General features: G+C 33.6%; 1 protein-coding gene across 1 annotated transcript; it reads left to right on the forward strand.

Annotated features, from left to right (window-relative positions):
- The first annotated feature begins 834 nt into the window (after positions 1-834).
- On the forward strand, positions 835-6,165 carry LOC104103176 (KH domain-containing protein HEN4-like). The gene is made up of 7 exons (XM_009611062.4): positions 835-1,495; positions 2,850-3,293; positions 3,375-3,638; positions 4,793-5,086; positions 5,175-5,257; positions 5,490-5,601; positions 5,797-6,165. Exons 1-7 carry the CDS (start codon positions 899-901, stop codon positions 5,926-5,928), a joined length of 1,926 nt encoding a protein of 641 aa, XP_009609357.1. The 5' UTR covers positions 835-898; the 3' UTR covers positions 5,929-6,165.
- Positions 6,166-13,939: the final 7,774 nt, after the last annotated feature.

The raw sequence follows: 13,939 nt of genomic DNA on the forward strand, positions 1-13,939 counted from the left end.
ATAATGCAACAAAATAAAATAAGTAAAATATGGAGTAGTAATTAGTTTACATTTAAGTATTTTCCTTTATAAAGTAAAACACTTAAGAATATGAATGGATTTGTAAGAAGAAAATACTTAGCATTGGAAACTTTCATAACAAATAAAGAACGTATGATAAAAACGAATAAGAAAATAAATTAATTAAAAAGGATTAGAAAACGTATCTTAGCATTAGCATTATATGCCTTATCACAGTGTACTGGTCTCCTCAACCTTATTGTTACTTCAGTTATGTTTGATACCATTCTTTGAAATTGCTAAATGAGAAAGAAAAGCTTATCTCTTCAAAATGAATATTAGGCATGGCACGAACATGCCTTTTATGATGTAGGACAATTTTGTAGATGTAAGTAACTTAATTAATTATGGCATCGTACTGATAATGTGTTATAAAATAAAAGCAATTTAGTAAAACATGAACAAGATATGTTGTTATAAAATAAAAGTAATTTAGTAAAACATGAACATGGAATGGAGATAGAGAGAATGTAGAGATTTTCTTCTTCAATTGTGTGTATTTTCTTATCTATTACAAGGCCTTTATATAGGCATGAAAAGTGAAGAACAATATGTCATTGAATATGTCATTAAACATAAAAATATATCACTGAATATGTCATTAAGCATTTGAGAAAATCATGGAGGAAAGAGTAGACATCCACCAAAATTTGATTTTTCTTATAACAATGTCAAATTTCTTTTTCCTAAAATGTGCAATTAAAGTTGAAGTCAATATCCAACAAAAGTCCACTAATCAGTCCGATTATTGGTTAAAAAAAGGGACTCACTACAACATAAACATAGGGCTCTACTCTTTTCTCTATCAACAAGCAAATTTCCTACAGCTACTTCACTAATGCACGAACCCAACCTCGTCGCCGCCTCCTCCGTCCCCCACTCCGCCACCACCGTACCCGCCGCCGCCAACAACAACTCACCGCTACCGAGGCGTGTCGTGTTCCGTCTCCTCTGCCATGCTTCCCGCGTCGGAGGAGTCATCGGAAAATCAGGTTCCATCATCCGACAACTCCAACAAGATACCTCCGCAAAGATTCACGTTGATGTCTCCACTCCCAACTCCGACCACCACCGCCTCATCGTCGTCGTAGCCTCCGCTTCCCTAAACAAGAAGATTAGGCTCAATCTCTTGGGCCCCACCGGGGGGGATGAGCAGCAGTGGAATGATGAGATTGAGGTTTCGGCTGCACAAGAGGCACTCGTTAGGGTTTTCGAAAGAGTGATAGATGTAACAGCTGAAAATAATGGCGTTGTTTTGGGTGCGGAGAGTGTGGTGTCGTGTAGGTTATTAGTGAAGGGGAATCAGGTGGGTGCTTTGATGGGTAAAGGTGGAAAAGTAATTGATGCAATTAGAAGAGAGAATGGATGTAGGATTAAGGTTTTAACTTCAGATAAGTTGCCATCTTGTGCTTCGCCCAATGATGAAATAGTTGAGGTAATTAATATCTTGCAATTATTTTTAAGGCTTAACAACTTCATTTTCTAGTTAAAGTTCTAAACTTTACTTGTTTAAGCTAACAGCAACAAGGTGTATTATTGATAGCTGATTTCATAATCGCGATTGTAAGTGAGTTGTCTTGATAATCTTGGGATGTCATTATGGCTCGTTTGGTTTGATGTCTAGGAGGAAATGATCTCAACATTTGGTACCTTGCTTCCCTTATAAATATAATCCCTGCAACTATGCCGTAATAACAGTACACATATTAGCAAATTTAGATCAATTAAATAGTGCAAATGCTCATTAAGCTATGTTTATTTAACCATCTCTTACTTATTAGTATCTCTTTTGTTTGTGATAATGTTTGTATTATTGATTTTTGAATGAATTGTAAGAAAAAGTATTTTAAGTTTAACATAAGCTGATTAGAAAAGCAAGTGCTTGAAAAATGTCATGTTATAAAAGAGTTTACTTATCTTATATTTTGGTGAATCTCATTTTAACTATCCTTGAAGTGCTATCTTTGGGATAATAAAAGTTAATAGTTATTTCTTTATTTAATTTTAATTATATTAAGCTAATTATTTTGTTATCACATGCCTTTACAAAGCTAATACTAGATAGCATAAAGTTTGTTCTATAGTCTAAGAGCATAATTCCGAACAAATCTTCATTATTTAAAACCAAATACAATTTTTAGCTTTTAAGACGAAGTCCAAATATCCAACAGTTGAGGTGCGCACAAGGTCCGGATAGCACATATATAATTTAGTTACTGCTTTTCATTTTATTACAATTAATATCTTGCATTATAATCCATGTATAACTTGTTCGCAGACCAAATTTGTATTGCCAAGTAGCATACAGTGGCATTGCCTTTCTTAGTTCTCTCTCTCTCTCTCTCTCTCTCTTATTTTCACCCTTCTTTCTTGAAGAATCAAGTTATCAGCTTGAAATAGTGCAAATCATCAGCAAGATTGATTTTAGCTTGTAGTGGACCTGCAGAGTGCAGAAGCATTAATAGTAAAGTCTTAAAGGCTTGTGAAATTTTGGTGGAGCTACTCCTTCAGAATTATCCCATTTTTGTATGTTATAATTCCTGCTGTCATGACCCCTATTAATTGCAACAATTGTTCACCAGAAGTGAGTGGCGAGACCTCAGTGAAACAGTAAATGCATAGTAATTTTTTGAAAGCCTTAATGCAAAAACTTAAACTTCTAGCTCTGTACTTCTGCACAATTTATCAAGAAATTCTATGTTATACTTTGAATTTCTTTAACTTAATAGTAGCGGCACAATGAATATGACAGAAGATTTCTGATGTGTGAATTGGTTGTTAATGGCCAGATAGAAGGGGACATTCTGGCTGTTAAGAAAGCACTTGTTGCTGTCAGTCGCCGACTTCAAGATTGTTTCTCTGTTGAAAGAAATAGAACGGTTGAGAATGCGCCACTTGAGTTAGATTCGGAACAGACTTTGCCTCCTCGGCAAGTTGATCTACCTGCACAAAGGAGTTCAATGTCACAGCCCATAACCACAAGCTCTTTCTCAGGTGCCTCTGGATGCCATCCTGTGTCTCTAGATGCTGAGAAGTTTTCCAACATTGATGCAAAAATACCATTACAAGAGGTTGCTTTCAGGATTCTCTGCCCAAATGAAAAGGTTGGTGCAATAATAGGCAAGGGTGGGGCAATTGTAAGGACTCTTCAGAATGACAGCGGTGCAAGCATCGCTGTTGGGCCAAATGTCGTTGAGTGCAACGAGCGAGTGATAGCTATTACCGCATTAGAGGTTAGTTGGGTTTTCTTCTGTCTTGCATTTTTTTTGAAAGGTATTTTGTGTGTCAAGTGATTTAGTTTTCTTTTTATCTAGAACCTAGAATTACGGAAATCTCCAGCACAAACCGCTGCGGTTCTTGTTTTTGATCGGATTCTGGACGCTGGCTCTGGGATGAATTTGGGTACAAGATCACTAATTACATTTCGACTTGTGGTGCCATCCAACCAAGTTGGTTGTTTATTGGGGAAGGGAGGCGCAATAATTTCAGAGATAAGGAAGGAGACAGGTTCCAGCATACGAATATTTAGAGGTGACCAAGTCCCTAAGTGTGTCTCAGACAATGATGAAGTTGTGCAGGTAAGATTGTTCAGCCTTTTGACTTTCTAGCTTCAACTTTTTGTAAATACTTTTGCAAATCTACCAAATTTTTATGTTGATAAGTAATTAGAAATTTTATAGATACTTGTTATAAGCAAGTACATCAAGCGTAATTACAGAAAGTATAAATTCTCTATTGTGTCTAGTATTGCATCTATATCTTGTACAATAACTAGGTTGCACAAAACATCAAGCACAAAACACATCTTAGTTTAAGGCTATGAATGTTTCTCCTATTGCCATAAAAAATTCTGCTATTTCTTTCAAGCCAGACAGTTGCACTGAATATTTGAAAGTAATTTAGTCATCTCTACCTCACTGCGGGTCAGCACCTTTGAAAGAAACTGAGGACTTCATTAGTGACCAGATAAGTTTTGTACCCAATTAATTCTCAGTCCTTCTAGTCGGGTGGGTGCCGGTCTGTATTTCGATAGATTCCCTTAAAAACTGTATTGTGGATCTCCCCACATGCAGCTCACGCCATTCGATGTGGCCCAGCCCAACATCTATCAGAAATCCAGTAGTGAAATTGAGACTTAGGAAGCTAATTCACGTCTAGGCACAGCTCTCTGTCGCACACCTGGCTAACATCAATAAATCGGTTGGTGCTTAGTAGACGATGTCAAGATCATCACGAGTCGCAACTTTGTCTTTGTTAATCTTTTCGCTGGAGATTGCTGATCTACAATTCATAACTTGGTTTATAGTGAAGCAATATTTGGTGCTTAAGAAGTTCTACAATTTCAGAATATTTAGCCTACTTGGTTATTGGAACATCAATTACCAATTCAAAAGCATCTTTTCTCCATTTATGGTGAAATCTGTCCAGGTTTCCCTATCAAAAAGAAAAGGTTTAAATATTTTTTTGATAAAGAAAAAACGTTTAAAGATTGAAAGTGAGCTCCTAAATATATCTCTAAAGAAAAGCTCCTAAATATCTGTTTCTCTTCATATTTATTGAAGGGAGATTACTGATATGTCCTTTCTTGTGGAGAATTCATCTTCGGATTAGATTATTTGAAAATTATCACACACTTTCTTTCACACGTTTGGGTTTCCACACCTATTCAAATCAATCTATAGGAGATCAGAACATTTTGGTGTTTCTGTTGCACTAAGATTATATTGTTTAGATTGCAGGTGAGTTTGTAAATGTACAAGATGCTTTACGAAATGTCACTGGTCGGTTGCGTGATAACCTCTTGGCAGCGAAGGTGTCAAATGGTGCTGTAAGCAGAAACAGCTCTCCTCTGGCGTCTGAAAGTAGTTTCTCTGGCCAAATGAAGGAACCTCCTTTTGGATTTCATCGGTCTAGTGGTGTCTCACATGGTATCAATCAGCATCCTGATTTAACACGGTCTATGGATAACCTTGTACTTTCCAACAACATAGATCATCCCCCATCACCAGGACAGTGGTCATCACAGGTGAACTGCTGAATGCTTAATTTTCCCTTTAATTTAATAAATCTTCACTGACTAATTTTCAAACATTTTCGGTGGCTTTGGCTATTAGACACGACCTGGAGGAAACCAAAGAGGTGCTTTTGACGTCAGCAAAGGATCTAATTCAGTAAAAGGCGGCATAGAACTTGGATGGTTGGTGTCTTGCACTACTTCACAAGCACTTGATGCTTTTTCACATGTGACAGGACCTAATTATGAGGGTGGACTCCCTGTAACATGGTTTTTATGAAAGTTTTCCCTGCCTTGATTTTCCAACTAGTCATTATAGACTTGATGAAAAGAGCATCTAAGATTATCTCAAAACCCAAGTAGAAATTTCTTGTTTTTATTCATCAGCTTGTTGCATTTTTGCTATTGCTTGCAGTGGAAGCAGATCTGCCATTGTGACCAATACTACTGTGGAGATCTTGGTTCCTGAAAGTGTTATCAGCTCTGTGTATGGGGAGAACGGGAGCAACTTGGCTCGTCTAAGACAGGTATGTTAGCCTTTTACGGTTTTACCTACTAATTGGTGTAGTGGAAAGTGCACAGGATAGGTGAAAACTCTACCTTGACTTCTTAGTTAAGAACTTGAGAAAGCAATAAAGAGATGAACCATGTTAAACTCCTTTTAATCTTGTATGTCTTTCATTTTCTCTCCGGCGTTTAATCTTTCCGCTGCACTAAATCAGATTTCAGGTGCAAAGGTCATGGTACACGAGGGCCGCTCTGGAACAACTGACAGGACTATCGTAATCTCTGGGACACCAGATGAAACACAGGCTGCTCAGAGCCTCCTTCAGGCATTCATACTAACTGGATAGCGTTTAACTTATCAAAGAGCTAGCTTCCAAATTTTGTATCCTGAATTAGTACAATTAGATCTCTATCAACAGCCAGTTTCATTTTCTTAAAGTAGCCATTCATCCATAAGATATTTTGTATACTATGTGTTGACTCTGAGGTTTTTGTTAGATAGGAGATAAAAGCCACAGGATAAAAAGTTTCTATTGGTTTGGAAATACCTTGGGAAATAAGAAATTCTTTCCTGATTCAGTTCATGGTAAATTGACTATGCGTTATAATGTGTTAGCATGTATAAGAGGTTTTTCTTTCATTTGAAAGGGATAGGTTAACACTTGACATCTTTATTGCTTGTATCTCTTTGAGTTAAAAGTGTTCTTCGATAAATTATCTCCATACATGTTATAGTTATGAAGGGCATATAGGTATAATTCAGACATCTTACTTGTTCCAAATTGAATTTTAATATCATTATTGTTTAAATTCATCCGGTCTGTATAGCATACCAAAAACCGATAAAGGAAAATTACCAGCTATGTTCATTCATTTATAAGTAGGTTATTACAAAAATTGGCCAATGCATAAAATATTACTCCTTTCGTTCCAATTTATGTGAACCTGTTTGATTGGGCACGAAGTTTTAAAAAAAATGAAGATTTTTAAAATTTGTGGTCCTAAACAAATCAAAAAGGGCTACAGAGTATTTGCGTGGTTATAAAAGTTTCTCATTAAGGGTAGAATTGTAAGTTTAAGCTAAATTATTTCCTAATTTAGAAAGGGGTCATTCTTTTTGGAACGGATCAAAAGGGAAATTGGTTTACATAAATTAGAACGGAGGGAGTACTAATATTAACCAATTCACTATTTGCAGTCAAAAAAATATTAAATTTTTGCTTTCTTTTGAGTGGGTGTTATTAGAATAAGTTGTGTATATCTTAAGGAGTTTTAATCTTAGTTTTGAGAGGATTTGATGGAGTTTTGAGGTGGTTTGAATTGAAAATTCGAAGTAGAAAATGAAAATGAAAAAAATAATGTGTATTCATATTTGTATCAAATGTGTATCACTTGTATATTCATGTATATCTATGTGTGAGATACATGCGTGATACAGGTTTGCTACAAGTGTCACTGAAAATTTTTTGAACTCGATTTTAACTACGAATTTTAATGCCAAATCAGTCCAAATCACCTCTAATCTTTCTCAAAATTTGTATATTGACTCATCTATATGTTTTCAATAAATTTTAATCATACCCATTGAAAAAAGATCCTTTTTTTCTTAGATTTTTGAAATCTTGTATATATATATATATATATATATATATATATATATATATATATATATATATATATATATATATATATATATATATATATATATATTTGTATTTCATCACCTTGTTTGCTATCTCATCCATGAAATTTTCTTTTCGTATTGCATCTAATATTGCTGATCACGCTTAAAATATGGAAGGAGATCTTTGTGTGTGATTCTTGGAGAGAAAGAATCTTATTTATTTGAGTTTTTCAATTTTTATATGTGTTTGGCTAGTTTTGGTAAGTCTACGATTAATGGCTAGAGGTTGGTAAGTTGGAACTTATTTGGGACATTCATGTAAGATCCCCAAAGATAAAAACGGACGGGCTTGCACAATTCATCTCTACTAACTTTAGAGTACGTGCGTCGCACGTGTTAATAAACTAAAAATTACATACAAAAAGAATAAATTATGTAAAATTAAAATGGGGATTAAAATTGATGCGATACTCATTTAAATGACAACAATAATGTTGTTATATTGACTCATTTATTGAATTTAAAATAATTAAATATCTTTTAAACTTGCAACAATGAACAATTTAATTAAGTTAATTATATTAATAATTATAGCTATTTTCTTTATGAGAATGTTGTGTTGATGTTAATAATTATAGCTATTATATTTTAAGATTTGAATAGATTGGTCCTATAATTTTTTTTAAAAAGCGGACAGTGACAATATAAAGTCTAAAATTAATTAATGTTAATATATATATATATATATATATATATATATATATATATATATATATATATATATATATATATATATATATATGAGAGAGAGAGAGAGAGAGAGAGAGAGAGAGAGAGAGAGAGAGAGAGAGAGAGGTGGAGGGTGGGTGCGGTGGGGGAATGAAAATAGAAAGAAAATAAATTATCACAAATTATTTAAAATACATATCATCTTCTACTGTTGCATTATATAGTAACTCTTTTAAGGTTGTGTTTCAACCAATTTAACTTGCAATACTATATTATAACTTGTTTTGCTCTATTTTTTGGATATTCTTTACCAGCAGCATTGTGCTTATGGAAATAAATTTATGAACCCTAAGAACCTATCAACTTGAAAAAATAAATTTACTTATATGATGAATTTTTATTTATATATATATATATATATATATATATATATATATATATATATATATAGAGAGAGAGAGAGAGAGAGAGAGAGAGGTATAGCCGGGTGCGGTGGGGGAATGAAAATAGAAAGAAAATAAATTATCACAAATTATTTAAAATACATATCATCTTCTACTGTTGCATTATATAGTAACTCTTTTAAGGTTGTGTTTCAACCAATTTAACTTGCAATACTGTATTATAACTTGTTTTGCTCTATTTTTTTGGATATCCTTTACTAGCAGCATTGTGCTTATGGAAATAAATTTATGAACCCTAAGAACCTATCAACTTGAAAAAATAATTTTACTTATATGATGAATTTCTTAAAAAAACTAAATTGATATATTTTGCTAATTATCTAAATCAAAGACTTAATTATCTGTTCTAAATAATTTAGTTCTTGTCGATTCAAATTCTTAATATTAGCTCGTATCAATTTTTAATATTTAACTGTAATTATAATTTTATCTAATAAAAGTTTAATTATTTTCAAACGATAAAACATAGCGCATAAATATTGTCTAAAATACGACAACAAAAATAAAGAGAAGAAGTAATTTTATATATTATGGTCACCCTTTTTTTGTACTAATGGTATTTGAAGTCGATCAACATATCCCTTTTTTTAAAAAAGAAGTCATATTAACAAAATAAAAAAAATAGTTATTTGTAACTATTGGATTTGTACAATATGTCAAGCACGTAGTATAAATAATTAGTAAAAGCAACTAATGTTAATTCAGTAGTCGAAGAAAGTTTAACAACGAGAAACTCGACTCATCACCCAATTAGTCGTTCTATCAAACGAATCAAAAATTACAGTAAAATAACTTGTATAAGAATATAAAGACTTCCTCTATTCAATTTAACATACAGATCTTACAAATAAAAGTTCAAAAAGAAGAGGCATGCATGCTAACATAGTTGAAGTACTTATTCTTCTTATATCGAAAGTTAAACATAACCTAGAAAATAATGATCACAATTAAAAAGCCAAAAATTCAAGCACAAATAAATATAGAATATTTTTCTCAAATAAAGAAAACCTGGAAACTCACAAAGCTAGAGACCTAATAACGAAAGCCAACCTATGATAATGAAGACCGTGGAATACTTCTTTTTTTATAGAAGTATTTGCCAATGCAATTGAAAAAGGGAAAGAATCTATATTAGGTAAAATCATGTATAGTTTCAATAGACAAAGAAAAAGAGTTCTAAAAAAGAAAAGAAAAATAAGGCCTATTAAAGGTAAAATTTCATAACCCAAAAATGTACCCATAACCTAGTAAACGGAACTAAAACTGAAGAAGAAAAGAAAAATAGGAACTCCAAAAGTAAAACTTTTATAACAAAAAATAACACTCGTGGTCCTAAAAATACTCCTAAACTTAAATGGAGTTGATAGTGAAGGACTCTTGAAAAGGATTTGAGAGAAATAATATGATTTTTTAAATAAAAATCCTAAGTATTAGGCAAATAATTAAATGAATATTATGATTTTTCAAATTAAAGTCCTAATAGTCCTAAACATTAGGCAAATAATTAACTAGCTATTTTTAGTATTAGAAAAAGAATTAGCGACTATTCTTATAGTAGGAAAATAAGTTAAATTACTATTGTGTTCAATATAAATATATTTTTAATGGGCATAAAAGGCGAACGAAATTTCGCTACGGGTCTTTGTACTTTTAATATAGGGTACGCGTTTCACGCGTGTACTCCATATCAATGAATATATAAGTTTCTAAGTGTGAGATCTTGAAATTAGTAAATATTGATCTATTTAGCTATCTTAATAAAGGAAGAAATCCTTCTCTACATAAATCCTCAAATACCTTATTACGATTTCTAAAGAAATATGAGAATATCTTATGAAATTTGTTGTTATTTTTGTGACCTAATACTAACCGGAAATAAGTCAAAATATGGACTACACTTTTAATGACAGAATATTTACAGGAAAATAATTATAGAAAATTGATGCATATACAATAGTTTATATATCTAATTTGGGAAAAAATATATGTTGAATGAAGTTTAAAGATTTCTTTATAAAATTCATATGTGCATGTCCCTAGCGTACGTTTACGAACAATAAATAAAATATTATAAACAAATTATTTAATTTAAATAAGGTAAAATAACTTCAATAAGGTCATTAATGACTTCTTTTATAGGGGTATTTGGCTTTATATAATACAAATAAAAAAGAATTTAACCAATAAAATCATGTACAACTCATATATAGAAAAAAAGAAAAGAAGTAGCCAACATTATTTGTAGTTTTATTTTTTGGGCTCTAATTCAGTAACCAACTTTATTTGTTGTTGCTTACTGTTTTTTTTAAAATAAAATGATTAAATTATGAATGCTTAATTGATTATAGTACCATAACACAGAAACTCCTAAACCTAGAGCAACAAATCTCAATGACGGTAAATTGAATTAATTTCTTAGATTTCGTTTGAAGAATTTTCGTGGGTCCCTCTTTCATAATAATTATTAAGTTACATAATTTAAATAAAACTAATTTATATAAGGTCAAATTTGAATTTATTTTAGGGAAATAATTTAATGATTATTCCTAAAAAGTAGAAAATTAATTATATGGATATTTCTAAATAGTAGAGAATTAATTAAATGACTATTCCTAAATATTAGAAAAATAATCAAATGACTATTTTGTCCCGTGTAAACTCTATTTTTAAAGGGTAAAAAAGATTTCAATATACGCAGGATAGGTTGTATGGAAATCCAGCCACAATGAGTGAAATGGCTGACTTCTCAGAATGCATACATAACCTTTTTTTGAATGAGCTGCCATGGAAAGGAGAATATTATATTTGGTTGAAATAAAGAACAAGGAGCTGACAGGATACTTAGCAGGATTGATAGAGTATTTGGCAATGATATGTGGATGATGAACTGGGGCAATGTGTGCACTGAGTATGACAATCCATTGATATCTGATCACTCACCTATGTTACTCAATATAAAATCTGTAAGGCTCAATATTAAATCACCTTTTAGATTCTTTAATGTGTGGGCAACTCCTAAGGATTTTGAAGCAATGGTGGAGAGCATATGGAAGAGGAGAATGGCCGTGGATAAAATGGAGGACATCTGGAAAAAATTCAAAGCCCTTAAACCATTGTTTAGAAGGCTTAACACTGAAGAATATAAGGGCATAACACAGAGAATTGAGAATGCTAGGTTGGACCTCATCACAGTACAGGAAAAGATGCAACAACACTACACTGACAACCTACTAGAACAAGAGAAGCACACACTTCAGCAGTTAGAGAAATGGTCATTAATTGAAGAGAGCATTCTGAAGCAAAAGTCAAGGGTAAAATGGATCACTCTAGGAGATGCTAACACTAAGTATTTCTCTGCTATTATGAAAGAAAGAAGCCACAGGAAATAGATTCTGGAGATTACAACTATGGATGGATGGAAGCTAACTAATCCTGCTAGCATCAAAGAAGAGTTTGTCAGCTTTTATAAAAATCTGATGGGCTCTTCTGCTAAGTCCTTGCCAGCAATCAATAAAGAGATTATGCAAAATGGTCCCAAGCTCACTCATGATCAACAACTCAGCTTAATTGCACAAGTCTCAGTGGAGGAGATATATGAGGGTCTATGTGCTATCCACGAGGACAAGGCCCCTGGAGTTAATGGCTACAATTCATGCTTCTTTAAAAAGGCATGGCCTATAATGAAACAAGAGATAGTGCAAGCAGTCCAGGAGTTTTTCATTACTGGTAGACTCTACAAAGCTATAAATTGCACAACAATCACACTTGTCCCTAAAGTGAGTAACCCAACAACAACAAAGGAATTCAGACCTATTGCTTGCTGCACTGTCCTATATAAGATCATATATAAAATACTAGCAAATAGATTGCAAAGAGTAATTGCTAGTGTTATAAGTGAAGCTCAAGCTGGATTCATTCTTGGGAGGAAAATAGCATACAACATAATTCTCTCTCATGAGCTTGTTAAGGCATACACAAGGAAGAACTCCTCCCCAAGATGTATGATCAAAATTGACCTAACAAAAGCCTACGACTCTGTGGAATGGATTGTTTTGGAGCAAGTGATGGTAGAACTAGGATTTCCAAGCAGATTTCAAACAGTGGGTGCTTGCTTGTGTGAAAACAGTGAGCTACTCTATAATTATAAATGGGGAACCTACAGAACCATTCCCAGCAGCTAAAGGGTTGAGGCAGGGAGATCCTATGTCTCCTTTCCTTTTTGCAATTGCTACGGAGTACTTGAGTTGTTGCCTAAATGGATTGAAAAAGAAAAGTGGTTTCAAATATCATCCCAGATGTTCCAAACTGGGAATTACTCATCTTAGCTTTGCAGATGATCTGCTGCTCTTTGCAAGGGGTGATATGGCATAAGTCACTCAACTGCAACAGTGCCTCAATCAATTTTATGAGGCCTCAGGCTTGGAAGCTAACCAAGAGAAGAGCTCAATCTACTTTGGAGGAGTAACACAATTGGTAAGAGAAGAGATATTGCAGAAGCTTGGATATGCCAGAGGTGAGTTACCAGTCAAGTATTTAGGAGTCCCGTTGTCCACTAAGAAGATGTTAATAGCTCAATGGCAACCCCTCATTAAGAAAATGGTAGCAAGAATCTCATCATGGACTGCAAAAAAGCTTTCATATGCTGGTCGTATACAGTTAGTGCAATCTGTCCTGTTTGGCATCCAAGCTTTATTGGTCACAGCTGTTCCTGATACCTAGCAAAGTGCTGAAGACAATCAAAGCTTATTGCAGGATTATGTATGGTCGGGAGAGAATGTCATCACAAGAAGATCACTAGTGGCTTGGGAGAAAATATGTACACCTAAAAGTGCAGGTGGACTAAATTTAATCAACCTTAAAGTATGGAACAGAGCAGCAACAACAAAGAATTAGTGGGATCTTGCACACAAAGGGGACAAAACGTGGATCAAATGGATACATGCTTACAACATAAAAGGAAAACAGATCTCTGATATGCCAATACCTCAGCAGGCATCTTGGCTAGTCAGAAAGATGATTGAGGCAAGGGATTGACTCAAATTCAGACTAGGAACAATAGGAGCATGATTAGACAAATATACTACCTGATGCTGGGTCAATTACCAAGAGTGGAATGGAAGTTGTTTATGTTTGGGGATGAGGCAAGAGCTAAAGCTAAATTCACCATGTGGTTATGTTTTCAGGATAGGATGATGACAAGTGACAGGCTGACTCGATGGGGAATGCAGGTGGATACTCTATGCGTACTATGCCAATCCTATGATGAAAGCAGAAATCATATGTTTGTTGAATGCGAGTTTGCCAAGAGTATATGGAAGAGGATACTACAATGGATGCAAAGGCAACCTTACTGTGCAAATTCATGGGACCAACATTGGAAATGGGGAGTGGAACATGCAAAAGGGAAATCAAGGAGTGCAACTGTCTTCAAAATGGTATATGCTGAGACAATACACATGATTTGGAATGAGAGAAATCTCAGAATCTTTGAGAAACGAAGCAGGGAAGTAGAAGAGTTAGCTAGAAATGTTGCATGTGTAT

This window comes from Nicotiana tomentosiformis, chromosome 1, assembly GCF_000390325.3.
Source record: "Nicotiana tomentosiformis chromosome 1, ASM39032v3, whole genome shotgun sequence".
Classification (NCBI taxonomy): domain Eukaryota; kingdom Viridiplantae; phylum Streptophyta; class Magnoliopsida; order Solanales; family Solanaceae; genus Nicotiana; species Nicotiana tomentosiformis.